The sequence below is a fragment of the Ruditapes philippinarum genome, unplaced genomic scaffold (genome assembly GCF_026571515.1).
Source record: "Ruditapes philippinarum isolate M1 unplaced genomic scaffold, ASM2657151v2 ctg15362_1_1_1_1, whole genome shotgun sequence".
Classification (NCBI taxonomy): domain Eukaryota; kingdom Metazoa; phylum Mollusca; class Bivalvia; order Venerida; family Veneridae; genus Ruditapes; species Ruditapes philippinarum.
In genome coordinates, this window is record NW_026864926.1 from 468 (window position 1) to 20,161 (window position 19,694).

The window sequence follows — 19,694 nt, forward strand, 5'->3', positions numbered from 1 at the left end:
TCATTAAATGTAAACAAACAGATCATGAGAATTTTAGTTGTCTACTTCAATGGTGAATTTTCTGCAAACTACAAAATTGTAGTCATTTTGCCTTTATCTCTACTTGAAGATACAAGCGGCAGGGCCAAACAGCCCTTCTTTGTAGAGGCCGAATATAGGCTACTTCCCCAACCAAAATAGCCTCTTTTTTCCCCACTTTGGTCCTCAAAATTCCCCAGTCTTGAAATTTCCAATAGAATTTAGAACAAAATGAAATGATGGTTTTGAATTTAGGTCTTTTACTGCCTTATTAGTATTTCCCAGTGCTTTTTGCTTTTCTATTTTGAAGAACTTGTTAAAAGTTTGTGTTAAATTTGAGACCCCTTTTCCCAAAGTATGCCAAAATCATGCATATTTTCCCCAAGAATAAGACTGAGGCCCCTTTCCCAAAAATGGTGTTTTGGCCCTGAGCGGATGAGAGAAATTTTTGATCCCAGAAGAAATACCAAATGACAGAATGACACTATTAAAATATAAAAAATGTTAAATAAAAATAGAAATTTTTTTTTATCTGACTTCCCCTTTTATAGGCTTGGCCTAAAAATAATTTCATATTATTGTAATTGAACTAATTCTGTAAACAACCACAGAAATTCAACAGATTCATCTTGTCAATAACAGTGCTGTAGATAACCATTGTTTTATTGTTAATTTGCTTTGACAAAATGATTTCGTTTTAAATAAGAATTGAAAATTAATATATGTATTACTACAAGCAGACCTGATCTTAGTAAGATTGACAACTCATTCGAATTGGTAAAATTTGCACCGAATTTTGTTCTTGCTTATATTTATAAGTATTCCAGATATGAGAGTTTAGTTTTTCCTAGTAAATGTCAAATGGCGTCAAAATAAAGTATTTTTGTTGTTTGATATATATTGGATTAGCTGGGAAAATCAACATTTGCTGAGTTCCAGATAAAATCTATTAAAGCCTTCAAAGACAAAGTATAAGTTTACAGTAAACATTTTGAAAATGACAAGTTTTTGCTTTATTTCAGACTCTGCTGTTAAACATCTTTATAGTGAGTGTACAGGTCTGGTGGTGTAAGGGCTTCTACATACCAGGGGTCGCACCTGTAGAGTTTATCAAAGGTCAAGATGTAGATGTTAAAGTAAGTACATTTACTATATATGCTTGCGGTGGATGTGGTAGCTTTTGTGAAGAAGTATGATACTAAGTAGCCATTTTGCTTGGTTTTTGTTTTGTTTGAAGCATTGAGTTAATCAAATATCAATTCAGATCAAATAACTTTATATGTGTTCCATGATAGTTTTGGAGTAATTAACTTCTTCATTCTGTCTTGTGTTTTCCAAAATATAATGTTTTTTCTTCTTCACCTATGTATAAGGTGACTTCCAATGTGAGAGACTTTGCAGTCTCTGATTCCAAATTTTGGGACTCAAGGGCCAAAAATCCATAGTATACAAACAACCATTTACAATTTGATTGGGTCACCTGAAGAATATTTATAACATGAAAACAAAGACTACATATACTGTTAATAATAATATTTTCCATTAATGCATATACATAAAACACAAGCTTCCATAATGTGATTATATAACATGTAGTTTTTGTGTCGCCTTGAAAAGGTGACATATAGGGGTTACTTTTGTCGGCGGTGTCGGCGGCGTCTGTGTCGTTGTCGGCGTCGTTGTCGGCGTCCCCTAAAGCTTGTCCGGAGCATAACTCAGTCACTATAAGTCTGAATGACTTCAAAATTGGTATGCATGCTTCTTTCAATAACCTGAAGTGCAGTGCACAAGGACCGGTACTCTGCAGTTCTTATTTTTTGAGTTATTGCCCTTTGTTAATTTTCATACTTTAATTTTGTCCAGGCCATTTCTCTTCAACTAAAAAAGCTATGGACTTGAAACTTCATAGGATGATAGATCTCATTATTAAGAAGTGCAGTGCACAAGAACCAGTACTCTGCACTTCCTAATTTTTGAGTTATTGCCCTTTGTTAATTTTCATACTTTATTTTTGTCCGGGCCATTTCTCCTAATGTATAAAAGCCATGGACTTGAAACTTCATAGGATGATAGGTCTCATTAAGAAGAAGTGCAGTGCACAAGAACTGGTACTCTGCATTTCTTATTTTTTGGAGTTATTGCCCTTTGTTTATTTTCATACTTTAATTTTGTCCGGGCCATTTCTCCTTAAGTATAAAAGCTATGGACTTGAAACTTCATAGGATGATAGATCTCATTATTAAGAAGTGCAGTGCACAAGAATCGGTACTCTGCATTTCTTAATTTTTGAGTTATGGCCCTTTGTTAATTTTCATACTTAATTTTTGTCCAGGCCATTTCTCCGAAAGTATAAAAGTTATGGACTTGAAACTTCATAGGATGATAGATCTCATTAAAAAGAAGTGCAGTGCATAAGAACTGATACTCTGCATTTCTTATTTTTAAGTTATTGCCCTTTGTTGATTTTCTTACTTTATTTTTGTCCTGGTCATTTCTCCTCAAGTATGAAAGCTATGGACTTGAAACATCATAGAATGATAGATCTAATTGATAAGAAGTGCAGTGTACAGAAACTGCTGCTCTGCACTTATTATTTTTTATGCCCCCGCCATGTAATGGCCGGGGCATATAGTGTTACCCTGTTCCGTCATTCCCTCCTTCCGTCCTTCCATCCTTCCGTCATTTCGTCATCATCAGTTTCCGTTCATTATCTTAAGAACGGTTGGACACATTCAACTCAAATTTGACATATGGATATGTCATGAGAAAATACAGGTCAAGTACGAATTTGGTTATGGTTCGATGTTTTTTGGCAGAGTTATGCCCATTTTACTTTGAAAATAATATGAAATTTCAGTTTCCGTTCATTATCTCCCCAACGGTACAACACATTCAACTCAAACTTGACATATGGATATGTCATGAGAAAATATAGGTCAAGTTCGAATTTGGTTATGGTTCGATGATTTTTGGCAGAGTTATGCCCCTTTTACTTTGAAAATAATATGAAATTTTCAGTTTCCGTTCATTATCTCCCCAACGGTACAACACATTCAACTCAAACTTCACATATGGATATGTCATGAGAAAATACAGGTCAAGTTCGAATTTGGTCATGGTTCAATGATTTTTGGCAGAGTTATGCCCCTTTTACTTTGAAAATAATATGAAATTTTCAGTTTCCGTTCATTATCTCCCTCAAGGTACAACACATTCAACTCAAACGTGACATATGGATGCGTCAAAGGAATGCGCAGGTCAAGTTCAAATTTGGTCATGGTTCAATGATTTTTGGCAGAGTTATGCCCCTTTCACTTTGAAAATAATATGAAATTTTCAGTTTCCGTTTATTATCTCCCCAATGGTACAACACATTCAACTCAAATTTGACATATGGATATGTTTTTGGAATGCCCAGGCCAAGTTCGAATTTGGTCATGGTTCAATGATTTTTGGCAGAGTAATGCCCCTTTCACTTTGAAAATAATATGAAATTTACAGTTTCTGTTCATTATCTACCCAACAGTGTTACATATTCAACTTTAATTTGACATATGGATATGTCAAAGGAATGGGCAGGTCAAGTTTGAATTTGGTCATGGTTTGATGATTTTTTGGCAGAGTTATGTCCCTTTCACTTTGAAAATAATATAGATACATCTTAGGAATAAGCAGTTTAAGTTTGAAGTTGGTCATGGTTCAATGATTTTAGACAAACTTATCTTTCCTGAATGTTGGAAAAATTTTGAACTTTCAGTTCAGCACTCATTCTTATTTTGGCTACAAATATGCAATATGCTATTTCTAAAAGGTTAAGACTGAATAATTTCAGTGCCTTGAACATTGTATGGAAATGGTTTGTGTTAACATTGAAAAGTTTTAAGGGCTTTGAACTTAAAATGAAAAAAATAATGCACCATCTGAAATTTTGGCTGCATGCGGGGGCATCCGTGGCATGATGACACATTTCTAGTTTAGTTATTGCCCTTTATTATTTTTCATATTTCATTTTTGTCCTGGCCATTTCCGCTAAACTACATCGTTCACAAGGCGACACATCCGACTCGCGGAGTTCTAGTTAATACATATAAATCATAGATACTTGTATAAAAATTTAACTTAAAAACATGATCCCTGTTCTTTGGACGTTAAATATTATTTTCAAGGGGTATTTTTTTTTTTGGTTTTAGGGGGGAAAACACACACTGTTTTAATGGGGGAATGAGGTCCATATTCGGCCCCAAACTTTACTCAACAAGAGCCCTGCCCAAAACATATACATAATGTCCATTTCAAAAACTGTTCTGTCTTTATGTATTCAGACATTTGCTTCATAGAAGTGATGGCAAAAATGGCTAGAAAAATTCATGCTTTGGCCATTTATAAACAAGACACATCATAATGTATGAAAAGAACATGTATTGTACCAAAATAATTTAAATAGGTTTGAAAGTAAATTACAGAAAAGGGGTGGCATGGCCAAGTGGTTAACGTGTTGGATAAGTAGTCTTAGGATTGCTTGCCAAATGGGTTCACACCAATCAGTGGCAAGCCATTGTTTCATTGAGCTAGAAACTTTGCTTTCATTCATCATTGCTTGGTACTGGTTGATTCCAGGAACTGATTCGGGTGTATTTCAATAAGCTTATAGCTTCCAGCACAATTGAACTAAAGTAAATTCAGATAAACTAATAACAGAAAAGTAATTGTAAGTTGTAATCCTTGTTTTATTTAAAGTAAATAATCCCTGATGATATTAATGATAAAATATTTCAAACTATGTTTCTTTTTCAGGGCGTGAAATTAACTAGTGTACGGACCCAGCTTCCAATGGAGTATTACAGGGCCCCATTCTGTGAACCTGAGGGAGGTGGCCAGTACAAGCCCGAAAATCTAGGTAATTATAATAATGTCAATAACACAGGTCATATAATTGTCTTATATACTGTAAGCCCTGCCTTTTTCTGAAAGGGAAGTTTATGGTGCCAAATTTGAAGTGATTAGAAATATTTGAAAATATTTAATTTGCTACTGGGTTTCAATAAGCAAAAAAGTGGTGGGATGACATATTTTCAGGTACAGGTACTGCTGTACCAAAACTGGGACAGAGTCCTGTGTAAGAAAAAGTGCAATAATTGGTGCAGTCCCAGAACTTACCATTCAGTCATCACTGCTATTGATATACTGTGAATTCACTTCGTGGGCATGAAATTTTGTAGTTTTGTTAAAAAATTTTGTGCGTTATTAAATTCCGGGAATGTTTATTTTTCCAAAACGTTAAAATGTACAATAATGTGATGCAACATAATCTTTCAGCAGTTGAAATGAAATTTCGTCGAATCATAAATTCAAGGATTGACCTATCCACAGAAACCACGAAAATTAGTGCCCCATGAATAATGATGATTTTGCAATTTCTCAGTGTATTATAGAAATCTTTTGATGTCTTAACATCGATATATTTAATGCAACAGCTGTTGCCAGATAGCCTATTATATAAAGCATTAAAACAGTTTACAATATTTGGAATTGTTTTGCTTCAGATCTGTATTAAAATGGTATATTGACTGTGATAAATCATAATGACATTGATAAATTCATGTTGTCTGGTGTCAATGTTGGTAATACATGTAGTTTAAGGGTATGTACATAATTATAAGGGTATCCTTTAATATAAATGAAAACATTAAAGTGATCTTTATATTTAAGCAGTTTAATATGAACACTTTTGCTTGTTTTAGACAGACTTTTCATAGTAAAAACTTTTTTTCTCAAATTTTGTGCCAAAATGAACAATTTGCATGTTGCAACTTGGATTTTTGCCAAATTTAAGCCAAATATCCTTTTTAAAAAAGTGCAAAACCAAAATGAAGCTCTAAACTAAATTCTTCTGTTTAACCACAGCTGGAACAAAAAAACAACAAACAAGTAGCATTTTCCACCAGAGCAAATTTTACCAGACTACATGCACTGCTTGATATCCCTAAAATTTTGATGGATAGTTCCAAATATGAATTCTAGACCAGTCCATTTGAGAAGTTTAGCAGGTTATGGGCTAGTCATGTAACATTACATTTATAGATGATTTATTTTCTTGTTACAGGTGAAGTTCTTAGAGGAGATAGGATTGTTTCAACAGCTTATAAGGTACGTAGGACTAAAACATTACTGAATATGAATGCTGGAAAGAAAATAAATACCATATATAAAATTTCATATATCTTTTTGTTTTTAGCTCACCTTGCACAAAGTGCAGGTGAGCTTTTAGGATGGCCAACCAAATGGCGTCAGTCATCTGTCGTCCGTCCACATTTTAAATATTCTAAGGACATTTTCTATGATACCGCAAGGCCAATGTTAATGAAACTTGGCAGGAATACTCTTTGTATGAAGCTCTATCAAGATTGTTCAAAGAATTCCATTTCATGCAGAACTCTGGTTGCCATGGCAACCGAAAGAAAAATCTTTAAATATCTTCTTTTAAAGAACCGTAAGAGCTAGAGCTTAGATATTTGGCATGAAACATCTTCTAATGAGTGTCTACCAAGTTTGTTCAAATAAAAGCCCTAGGGTCAAAATTGGCCCCGCCCCAGGGGATCATTGATTTTCCCTATATGCATATAGTAAAAACTTAAAAATCTTCTTTTAAAGAACCCAAAGAGCTAGAGCTAAGATATTTGGCATGAAACATCTTCTAGTGAGTGTCTACCAAGTTTTTCAAATAAAAGCCCTTGGGTCAAAATTGGCCCCGGCCGGGGGGGTCATTGATTTTCCCTATATGCATATAGTAAAAACTTAAAAAATCTTCTTTTAAAGAACTGTAAAAGCTAGAGCTTAGATATTTGGCATGAAACATCTTCTAGTGAATGTCTACCAAGTTTGTTCAAATAAAAGCCCTGGGGTCAAAATTGGCCCGCCCCAGGGGGTCATTGATTTTCCCTATATGCATATAGTAAAAACTTAAAAAATCTTCTTTTAAAGAACCCAAAGAGCTAGAGCTAAGATATTTAGCATGAAACATCTTCTAATGAGTGTCTACCAAGTTTGTTCAAATAAAAGCCCTGAGGTCAAAATTGGCCCTGCCCCAGGGGGTCATAGATTTTCCCTATATGCATATAGTAAAAACTTAAAAAATCTTCTTTAAAAGAACCCAAAGAGCTAGAGCTAAGATATTTGACATGAAATATCTTCTAGTGAGTGTCTACCAAGTTTGTTAAAATAAAAGCCCTGGGGTCAAAATTGGCCCCGCCCCAGGGGTCATTGATTTTCCCTATATGCATATAGTAAAAACTTAAAAAATCTTCTTTTAAAGAACCGTAAGAGCTAGAGCTTAGATATTTGGCATGAAACATCTTCTAGTGAATGTCTACCAAGTTTGTTCAAATAAAAGCCCTGGGGTCAAAATTGGCCCCGTCCCAGGGGGTCATAGATTTTCCCTATATGCATATAGTAAAAACTTAAAAAAATCTTCTTTTAAAGAACCCAAAGAGCTAGAGCTAAGATATTTAGCATGAAACATCTTCTAATGAGTGTCTACCAAGTTTGTTCAAATAAAAGCCCTGGGGTCAAAATTGCCCCAGCCCCAGGGGGTCATTGATTTTCCCTATATGCATATAGTAAAAACTTAAAAAATCTTCTTTTAAAGAACTCAAAGAGCTAGAGCTAAGATATTTAGCATGAAACATGTTCTAATGGGTGTCTACCAAGTATGTTCAAATAAAAGCCCTGGGGTCAAAACTGGCCCTGCCCCGGGGGTCATTGATTTAACCTTATATGTGTATAGCAAAAACTTAAAAATCTTCTTTGAAAAACCCAAATAGCTTGAGTTTAGATGTTATACATGAAACATCTTTAAGTAAATATCTACAAAGTTTGTTCAAATAAAAGCCCTGGGGTCAAAATTGGCCCTGCCCCAGGGGTGTCATTGTTTTTAACTATATGTGTATAGTAAAAACTTAAAAATCTTCTTTTAAAAAACCCAATGAGCTAGAACTTAGATGTTTAGCATGAAACATCTTATGGGTGTCTACCAAAAGCAGGGCCAAAACACCATTTTTGGGGAAGGGGCCTCAGCCTTTTTCTTGGGGAAAATATACATGACTTTGGCATACTTTGGGAAAAGGGGTATCAAATTTAACTCAAACTTTTAACAAGTTCTTCAAAATAGAAAAGCAAAAAGCACTGGGAAATACTAATAAGGCAGTAAAAGACCTTAATTCAACACCATCATTTAATTTTGTTCTAAATTCTATGGGAAATTTCAAAATACTGGGGAATTTTGAGGACAAAACTGGGGAAAAAAAGAGGCTAGTTTGGTTGGGGAAGCAGCCTATATTCGGCCTCTACAAAGAAGGGTTTTTTGGCCCTGAAAAGTCTGTTCAAATAAAAGTCCTTGGGTAAAAATTGACCCGGGGGGGGGGGGGGGCTATATACAGGTGAGCGACCTCAGGGCCATCATGGCCCTCTTGTTGAATCTTATGAATTTCTGAGTAATATAACTGTCAAATGCTATATTATTTTACAGTGTTTTATCGTAAATGTTTCTGTCTCTGTTAGCAAAGGTAAACTTAAGACCGAATATATCTTTTTATCCTGCTACTGTCTATATCATCAGCTGGATAAAGCCTTGCCGGATAAACTTATCTATCTCCAGTCATTACGTCATATGATGACGTCACATATTTAGCAGCAAAACAAAGCTGCATATAGATGCTATTTTATCGGGGAAAAAGAAGAATGAAACCATTTAATTATTCTAAAAACATGATAAAAAGCAGGATAAATCAAATACATGGTTGATGTCGGGATGGAGAAGGTTTATCCGGTTCGCTGCGAAAGTGAATCTTGGCTCGCTAAAGCTCGCCAAGATACACTTTCTCGCTCACCGGATAAACCTTCTCCATCCCGACATCAACCATGTATTTTCTATAAGAGGGAACTTTAATCCCACTTCTGAAATTCATCACATGAAATAATCTGAACCGAACCAGGAACAGAATTGTTGTTGATATTAAAATAAGCAATTAAAAGCAGTCATTAAGAGGGGTGATAATATTTGAAACAGAGACTTCGTATTTTAATCCATGCTTTGTTAATATCTTAAACATCATATCATAATATAATGTTTCATCATTTTCAGTAATTTAATGTTCATGGTACCTTAATAATAAAAACTTTTGTAACTGTCTTAAAGATGTCTGTTAGTTTGAAACTTGTGTCAATTATAAATCAAATGTGTATGATAAATTTTCATACAGATCAAAGCATTGGAGGATCAGACTTGTAAATTACTGTGTACCGGCGACAAACCCAGCCAGCTGTCACTGAAACAGGCTAAAATCCTCATTGACTTGATCAAGAACGATTACTATGTGCATCTGTAAGTAACTTATAACCAAATTCATTGTATGCCAATTAATAGTCTGCTCAGTTATTATTTTCATTATAAAATATACTGTATTATAGACATAAATATGTGATGTGATAGAAAAAAATGCTTTGTTATGAAGTTGCTGGCATTATGATATAAAAATAGTCTTACATAATGGATGATTATATGAGTTAACATTAAATATTTGTTAGAAAATTTCAAATTCATGAATTAATTTAGTGTATTTTAGAAAAGGGAATATCACAGACATGTACAATGAACCGCATGTTAATTTAAAGTTGTATTATGCAAATTGTAACTGACTGAAAAATAAAAATCAACATTTGGTTGGATTTGAATTTGGGACACTTGTACATCTGAAGTGGACACTAACGCAGCACTGTAAAGCTATGAACTATAAGCATTTAACATTTCTATATTACCATACATTAATATTTCATGTGCCTTTATTCATCTAGGTTGGTTGACAATTTACCGTGTGCCACAAAGTTTGCTTTAATTGACACACAAGAGATCCAATATGAGCATGGCTATAGACTTGGTTTTGAGAAGGATGGAAAGGTAAAAGATGTTATCCGGAACTCGGCAATTTGTTTTTTCCAAACTGACCTGTAGGTATAAACAAAGTTGTACCATTATTGCTTCACAGTGCACTACCCGTCATAATAAATTGGTCAACCTGTTGTGCTTATTTTCGAAGCTATAACTGTAAAAGGTTTGTTTGTATCTACGGATTAGCTGGAAATTATAAACCCAAATATTCTTAATTTTGGAGTTAGTCTATTGTTAGGACAGTGTGCATTTCATCATGCTTATGAACACTTAATGAAAGATATTTATGAATGTGAAATGTTGAAAAGTATAAGAAATTGAAAGCACATTATGTGAACTGAAAATCTCAATAAGTATATGATCAATGGAATAATTAGATGCAGCAATTGCAGATAAATCATTTTATAAAGTACTTGTTTCTATGTAGAAGTAGTTTGGTTTGACTGTTGTAAGCAAATAAAATGTGGTGACTGGCATATTTTCGTGTGTGTTTGAATAAATGAATCTAACCTTTTAGTGTAAGCTTTATAAATAGATACTGCTTTATGATAGGCTTTTATAGACATTTTGTGTGTTTGTACATCATTACATGTAATATAACATGTATAAAAATTGCTAAAAATTGAAATATAAATGTTCTTGGATTTATTTGAAAGGATTTGCATCAGTTAAGACATACTTTAAGGCAAACATTTAAATTTGTTTTTTTCTTGTATTTTTGTAGGCTTACTTGAACAATCACTTGAAGATTTTATTGAAGTACCATTTTGATGTTAGTAGGTAAGTGCAATGTATGGTCTTAACATGCTGGAACTGAAAGTGATTACCATTTGCCACCAGTATAGGTTTTGGAAATTTTGTTTAGATTCATTGTTGGCTTGCAAGTTTTAATAACTTATTTTACCTATTGAAAGCCATATATTCATTTCTGGTAAAGAGAGTTTTAACTTTCAGTAAGACGAATAAAATGACAAATTCAGTTTATTTGTACTGTAAAAGTCAAAAATTGTGATTTCCTAGCTTTACTGTTCGAGGAAGACGACAGGTGCCACTATTTGCAAGAGCGAGCATCTGAGTAGAATCGTCAATATTTTGTATCTTATTTAGATAGATTCCTCTTAATAAATAATGATGGGATTAGATCCAATGGTAGTAAGATGTTATTTGATTTTAAAGAATAATAAGGCATAAAACACTAGATTTTGCTGATATATACAATAACAAATGAAAATTATTCCTCTTGTTTATTGCAGCCAGACAAACAGAGTAGTTGGGTTTGAGGTAGCCCCAGAAAGCCGTTCCGTAACAGATTACGAGGTCAAGGATGGTGCATGTTCAAGTAAAGCCAGTCTTGCTAAATCGGACCCATCTCCTCTGCTTGTAGAGGCTAAAGGTAAATGAGCCGCGCCATGACAAAACCAACATAATGGGTTTGCGACCAGCATGGATCCAGACCAGCCTCCGTTCATATATTTATGTTCACAGCAGGAGCTTAATTTATGTTTTCATATTTATATTCACAGAAAGAGCCCAATTTATTTTTATTGTTATAATTAAAAAAAAATGAAGCTATGTTCACATATTTATGTTTACATATTTATATTTTTGAGAAGAATCAGTTACTTTCAGATATTCATGTTAACAAAAGAAACCAAAGTTATGTTCTCAGATTATTTGTTTACTAAAATAACCCAAGTAATGTCCACATGTTAATATATTGTTTATATGAGGAACAAAAATTATGTTCATATATTTATGTTAACAGAAGGAACTAAAATTATGTTCACATATTCATTTTCACAGAAGGGACCAAAGTTATGCTAACATATTTATGTAAACAGGAGGAACCAAAATTATTTTCACATATTCATTTTCACAGAAGGAACCTAAGTTATGTTCACATGTTAATATATATATATGATTACAGAAGGAACAGAGGTTATGTTCACATATGAGGTACACTGGGAGCAGAGTGATATAATCTGGGCATCAAGATGGGACACCTACCTGGCTATGAGTGATGTACAGATACATTGGTTCTCCATTATCAACTCTGTTGTTGTGGTCTTCTTCCTCTCAGGTTAGTGCTATTGTGACTCACGTGCAATGTAAAGTAATGTGAAAAAATGGTTATATAAAACCAATGGCATCCAGTTGGTTATAAAAAATATTGAATGTATAATCAAACTTGTTTTCTTTTGAAATTGAATATTATAAAAACATTGGCATCTGGACAGGTATTAAAGTTGTTAAATGTAACAATTGAAGACTAAGAGTAGTATGTGTCATAGATATAGTATATGAAAACTTATTTTGAATTGATTTAATGTAACAAGTGTATATGACATTATAATTGGAGTAAAATGCATGTGTGTTTGGAGAGGTTTGCTATAGAAATAAAAATTTGAATTTAGCAAAGTAGGAAATTGTCCAGTGAATGTTCAGAATCAAAAAGTGTTTTTAGAGAGCATTGACTCGTGACGTCACAAGTGTCAACAATCGAAAGACATTATAGAAATGTGTGAAAAACTTTATTTCCTAAACTGTTTTTTAGTGCATGCAAATGAAGTTAAGTGTACTTGTGACGTATATAATCCAATAATATGTCTTAAAAATGTTAAAAAAAAAGAAACAAAAACTGTCGGGTAAAAAGATAAAAAATATTTGCATTTCATATGGTTCAGAGAATATAATATTAGATTAGAAATATCATTGTATTGCAGGTATATTGACAATGATTATGATCAGAACATTGAGAAAGGACATTGCAAAATATAACAGAGATGAGGATTTGGTAAGTGTATTAACCCCTTGATATGCTGAATTTCTTAAATGAACATGTCCAGCTTCCATTTGTGGACCTGTCCATTATCATTTTTTGGGGATATCAATATGAAAATATTAAGTTAAACAGGGGACAGTATATACTTTGGTTAGACTGCATAGATATGTAGGGCTGGCCTGGCTCTATACTAGTGACAAAGGCACCTTTTGTGCGAGCATACTAACTATAGACCTTATTTATTTTCAGTGATTTCTTGCATTAAAAGTTCTACAAATCATTATAGCAGAAATTTTATTATCAGCTCTATAAAAAAGTGTGCATTATTGTTTTAAGACCAAATAATTTGATACCCAAATATTCAAGGGGGTGTTGTTGGGCAAGTGGTTAAGGTTGCTGACTTAAATCACTTGCCTTGCACTGCTGTTGGATATGAATCTTGCCACAGAAATGGATTCTTTCAAATGAAGAAGCTATGCTTTACAGAAGGTTGGTGGGTCCGCTTGTGGATAAGGGGTTGGTTGCCTTTATGGGTTGGGCATTAGAATTGCAGCAATTGTTGTGTCGCCTCTACGGAGTAGTGGCGACATATAGGGATCACTTCTCCGTCGTCTGTCTGTCCGTCTGTCCGTCTGTCCGTCTGTCTGTCTGTCTGTCTGTCCGTCTGTCCGTCCGTCCGTCACAAAACTTGTCCGGACTACCCCTCATAAACTACTGGTGCAATTTCATCCAAACTTTACAGGAATGATCAGTATCAAGTCTAGTTGTGCATATTGTCAGCATTTTCCGGTTCAATGATTTTTGTCAGAGTTATGGCCCTTTAGAAATTTTTTATTTTAAAGTTTGTCCGGACTACTTCTCTTATACCACTGAAGCAATTTCAATGAAACTTCACAGGATTGATCTGTAGCTCAAGTCCTTGCGCATATTGCAAGGGTTTTCCGGTTGAATGATTTTTGGCCGAGTTATGGCCCTTTGATAAAAAGGTGTTTTTTTCTGTGTGTTGCCAGATACAAAAATAGTTGTCCGGATCCCCCAAAAAAATACGGTGCAATTTCACCCAAAATTTAAGGAATATCATCCACATTGTGAATTGTAGCATTTTCTTTAATTTTTTTGTAGAGTTATCCCCTTTTAATTTTTTTTTTTTTAAAGTTTGTCCGGATATTTTTTTATCCATTAAAATTTTAAAAAAATTGGATTTTGTTTTACTCAAGTTTCGAAAATTTTGCAGGGGGTTTTCCCGGTTAATGATTTTTGGTGAGAAAGGGTCTTTGAAAAAAAGGGTTTTTTTTCTGTTGTTCCCAGAAACAAAGTTTTCCCGGACTTTATAACTAGGGTGCAATTTTACCCAAAATTTTTACATTTGCAGTAAAGTCTAGTTTCCGTCCTTGCCCTGTCGTCTGTTAAAAAATTTGTCTAAATGAAATTGGCCATTTGAGGCCACATGTATTTGACCCCCTCTTTTTTTCCCCGTAATGGTAAAAAAATTTTTTGAAATATAAATCTTCATTTTCCCTGCAGCAGGTGGGAGGGTTTTTACCTCGGGTGTTCCTTGGTTGTCCCCGAGGTTACCAAACATCTTCCCTTTTGACCCAAAATAATAATAAAATTTGGAACAAGGAAGAAGGGGCACTTAGCTTTTTTTTCCCATATAAAAACCCCCTTTGGCATGATTTAAAAACCCATGAAAAAAAATTTAAATTTTTATTTTAATATTTATTTTAATTGAAAATATGATTTTTTTTTTAAGGAAAAAATTAAAGGCCCGGATGGAAGCTTGTCTGGGGATGTATTTAAACACCCCGATTTTTTAAAAAGTTGCTGGCCTTTTTTGGTGCTGGAATACAAGTTTTTTATTTGTTTGGGTAAGTAGAAAATGAAAACCAATGTTTATGTGGGGGTTTTTTTAATTTTAAAATAAGTAAAGGGCAGTTTCAATGTTGGAAATTCAATTTTTTTCCCAAAACCCTACATTTTTTTCTTTATTTGACTAAATTTTTCCCAATGTTTCAAAAAATGTTGCATTGTGCTACCCAAAAAAAAAATTGTCGATTTTTTATTTAATGAACTAATTTTATAAAAAAGTAGTATTTTTGGGTGATGGATATTTTTTTTGATATGATTTAACACAAAGGATACTTTTTTTTTGAATTTTTTTTCAAACTGAATTTTTGACGCTTTTTTCTAATATGGTGTATAGTATAAGGGGTTTTTGTTAGCAAGCAGAAATATTTGGAAATTTTTCGAAATTGAAAAAAATTTTAGAAAAATATCAATAACCCGATTGTTTTTTCCCGCACCTCCTAAAAATTTCCCTTTTGCGAAGGTCTGAATTTTAAATTCGCTTTTCTTTTAAAATGCAGAAAATTCCCCCATACAGTTTAGATTTATTTGAATATATTACAAAATTTCAGATTTGCATGTTGGGTATGTTATACCCCCCATCTAGAGGGCTCTTATGATGACAATTCCTTTTGTATTTATGGGGGGAAAAATTTTCTGTTATCTAATTTTTAAGAATTTACCCCATAGGTATGAAAAAGTTTTTTCCTATAAAGGGGTTTGCATTTTTAATTTAGCAAAATTCTAATTTTGTTTAAGTTTTAAACAGTTTTAAAATTTCTATCTTTTTAGTTTTGTTTTTGAGTTTTCCCAAAAAGTTTTTTGGGAAATCATTCATATGATTTTTTTCTTGTGATTAAAATTTTATGGTTTTCCCTTTTTACCCCATATGGTACTTCCAAAGTCAAAATTTTGCAAGTCCCCTGATTCTAAATTGTTTTTAGAATTAAGGGGGAAGCCCTAGAACTTGTTTATGCAGTTCAGACTCAAGCGATTAAAAACCAGCACTTCGATAGATAGCTAATTCTTAATTATTTAACAAAAATGTTCTGATCAGGTAGGGTAATTTGATGTAATTGTTTAATCTGATAATCAATTTCATTTCAATCTATATAACATGTCTTTCTACAGGTTGATTGCTGGATATTTTGCTGCAAGAATTTACAAAACGATGAAGGGTACACAATGGAAACAGTCCGCTTTACAGGTAATATACTCCGCTATATATAGTATTTACCAGTTTTACCTAATTTCTTTCAATCCTTAAAAGTTTTTTTGAGTGCTATAGGGCACAAAATCAACATTATTGAGCCGTGTCATGACAAAATCAACATAGTGTTATTGCGACCAGCATGGATCCAGACCAGCCTGCGCATCTGAGCAGTCTGATCAGGATCCATGGTGTTGGCTTACAAACCCTTTGAAAGAAACTGTCGGAAACGCAGGGACCCTGATCAGACCCCGGGATGCCCCGGCGGGGTCTGGATCCATGCGGTTGCAACCCCACTTTTTGGTTTTGTGAAAACACGGCTCATATTGTTAAATCAGGCTAGCCTGTAGTTTATTTTTTCGATGGATTGTTTTTTTTTAAATTTAAAACCCTTTTTAACAAAAAATTAAGTTATTAAAACTAAACAGACTACCCATTAAACTAGATTTTGTCAGAAATTAATATGGTGGAAAATTTTAAGATAACTTTATCTTGAGCCTTATCTAAAAAAGATTTAGCTAGTTTCCAAAAAAAACAAACAAAAAACAAAAGCAAAACCCCAACACCTTGATTTCCAGTTAATTAAAATATTATAAATCAAATGAGATTCTCCTGATGAATATTTCGCAGGTATGAATAGATGATATGATGAAATATATTGTTCAATGATTTAGATTGTTGTCATCAAAGCTTACTATAACACGATGCAATAATTGGTCGCCATTAGGGGAGATATAATTACTTATATAAACGACTCTAGTCTAATTTTAAGACAAGTTCAAGACAACAGCAAAAGATATTATCATTTGTGATTTCATTTCAGACTGCTACATTATACCCAGGACTTGTTTTTGGAATATGTTTTTTCCTGAACTTTTTCATTTGGGGCAAACACTCATCAGGAGCTGTACCATTTACAACAATGTTGGCTCTACTCTGTATGTGGTTTGGTATCTCAGTACCACTTGTGTTCCTCGGCTATTTCTTTGGGTTCAGAAAACAGGTTAGTATTTAAAGTATTTTGATTATTACATCCCTGATAAGTTTCCCTGAAAATTTGTAATATTGTAATGACGTTGGTAGAACTGATAATGAGCATATTAATATGCAAAAACTAAAGTTGATGAATTAACATAATGGAATGTTTTTCATAAATAAAGGCCACAAACCACTCTTGATGGTGAGCTGGATTTCCACTGGTAGGATTTGTGTGCCTTAAAATGTTACAATATTTTTATGATAGTAAAAAAGTTTCAGTGGTGCATGCAACAGGTGTATGACATTTGACACAGTCTGTCTATAGGGGGCTACACAGATGTCAGGCATCAGTGTTTTATTGTTTCCTCATACTGTCCCTGCTTTTCATTTTAAGATGGGATGTCCGATCATACAGTTTCCAGTTTTATCTCATCATCTAAGCCTTCTGTTACATTTACTGTCTTATTTTTCATAGCAACTGTATTTATTGACTGATATTTTACATATTTAGTGTGTGTGAATCTCCCACTGAACTATGTATGCCTTTGAGTGGAATTTCATATTGATTTGGTCAAGGTCACTGAAGCTTAATTTAATTTTTCCTTCTTTTTGTCTGCTGCTGGTAGGCCAGTGATTTTAATCTGTTAGATTAAAAGAATTATAGCCCCATGTTTGTTTAATTGTAAACTGTGATTTGTATTGTAACATGGTTGACACAATAAACAATTATCATTTCAGTAAACATATGGCTATAGCAGGTGCAATTCTTGTTAATGATAGTTAAAAAGATTATTTTATAACGGATGTCATTATTTTCTGTTACAGGCATATCAGCATCCTGTAAGAACCAATCAAATTCCAAGACAAGTTCCTGAACAAGCCTGGTATATGTCACCAGGTCTCAGGTTAGATATTTACTATTTTTCTGTTGAACATATGCACACATTTTTGTACAGTTTTTAGCTCAAGCTATTGTACTTGCTCACATGTCAGCATTCCCCTTTTATTGGTACAAGTTTTCAGGCATTTGACTAAAGTTCAGGTTGTTTTTTCTACTCCTGAAAGTTTCTTTTTCCATATAGAACTAATTGAAATTGAGTTAAAGGCCCATTATGCCTCACCACTGCTATCAATTTTATTTCTGAAAACCTTTTTATTTATGGTATTTTATTACATCTTCCGAAAAAAATATTTCTTTGCAATATAAATGAATTTTTTTTTTGTGCAACTTTTGCTCTGTTGGCAATTGGTCTGATTTAAGTTAATCAGCATTTTGTATGGAAGTTAAAATACTACTTTGTTTACATTTTGCTATTTTTGCAACACATTACTGCACATTTAGCGATTCTTTCTTCAGTTGTTATACATGTTCAAATGCTCTTAATCCATTATCAAAGCATTATTAAACAAATGTTTGACATTTCTAAAGAATTTGCTTTGAATGATTTATCATATTTACTAATAATTTTGTTGTAAATTTCAGCATCTTGATGGCAGGTATTCTACCATTCGGAGCTATGTTCATTGAACTGTTCTTCATCTTTACAGTGAGTATTATCTCCCTTGATATATGTTTGAGATAAATTAAGTCAAAATTTCTTCATTTATTGTTGAAATATTTTTATTTCTCTTTGAGATTTCCTTTTTTTAAGGAATTCTGATTTGTATATTTCACACAACAGACAAATTTATAAGTTTAAAGCTATTGTTTGATGTATATTTTCGAACCACTATAATTTTGATTGCTTAAACATTGTAGGCACTTACTGTATGTGTACATATATATTTTATTTTCAGGCAATTTGGGAGAACCAGTTCTACTATCTGTTTGGTTTCTTGTTTCTAGTGTTTGTCATTCTCATAATTTCTGTATCACAAATCTCGATTGTGATGGTATACTTCCAGTTATGTGGCGAGGTAAGCTCTTCCATTTTCTCTGTATTTTTATGCCACCACAGCATCTGCGATGCAGTGGCATATAGGGATTCACCTGTGTGTGTGTTGGTGTGTTTGTGTGTGTGTGTTATATAGATTATATAGTGAACTTAAAAAATCTTCTTGTGAAAAACCACTAGTCCAATTTCAACCAAACTTGGCAGGATTGTTCCTTGGGTGAAGGGCTTCCAAAGTTGTTCAAAGAATTTCATTCCATGCAGAAATCTGGTTGCCATGGCAACCAAAAAAGAATTATAAGAATAAATTTAAAAAAATCTTCTTGTAAAGACCCAAAAGGCCTAGAGCTTAGATATTTTGCATAAGGCATTGTCTGGTAGACCTCTAACAAGATTGTTCAAATTATAGCCCTGGGGTCAAAATTCGGCCCGCCCCGGGGTCATTGATTTTCACTATGTACATATAGTAAAAACTTAAAATACCTTCTTGTAAAAACCCAAAAGGCCTTGAGCTTAGATATTTTGCATAAGGCATCATCTGGTAGACGACCTTACCAAGATTGTTTCAAGTTATAGCCCTGGGGTCAAAATTGGCACCGCCCCGGGGGTCATTGATTTTCACTATGTACATATAGTAAAAACTTAAAATACCTTCTTGTAAAAACCCCAAAAGGCCTAGAGCTTAGATATTTTGCATAAGGCATCATCTGGTAGACCCTTACCAAGATTTTCAAATTATAAGCCCTTGGGTCAAAATCGGCCCGCCCCAGGGGGTCATTGATTTTTCGCTATATGTACATATAGTAAAAACTTAAAACACCTTCTTGGTAAAGGACCCAAAAGGCCTAGAGCTTAGATATTTTGCATAAGGCATTGTCTGGTAGACCTCTACCCCAGATTGTTCAAATTATAGCCCTGGGGTCAAAATTGGCCCCGCCCCAGGGGTCATTTGTTTTCCTTATATGTATATAGTAAAAACTTAAAAAAAAGTTCTTCTAGCAATTGACAAATGCTTAGAGGTTAGAT

At 33.6% G+C, this 19,694-nt stretch overlaps 1 protein-coding gene across 1 annotated transcript; it reads left to right on the forward strand.

The window, feature by feature from the left end:
- Positions 1-1,023: 1,023 nt before the first annotated feature.
- Positions 1,024-18,714, forward strand: LOC132727293 (transmembrane 9 superfamily member 4-like; the record flags this gene model as incomplete). The annotated part of the gene is made up of 15 exons (XM_060712726.1): positions 1,024-1,154; positions 4,813-4,915; positions 6,122-6,165; positions 9,276-9,397; positions 9,868-9,970; positions 10,686-10,741; positions 11,215-11,354; positions 11,889-12,041; positions 12,685-12,755; positions 15,265-15,278; positions 15,720-15,795; positions 16,622-16,801; positions 17,602-17,681; positions 18,260-18,323; positions 18,574-18,714. Coding segments are annotated over 15 exons (1,478 nt in total), but the record flags the coding sequence as incomplete, so codon positions are not given.
- Positions 18,715-19,694: the final 980 nt, after the last annotated feature.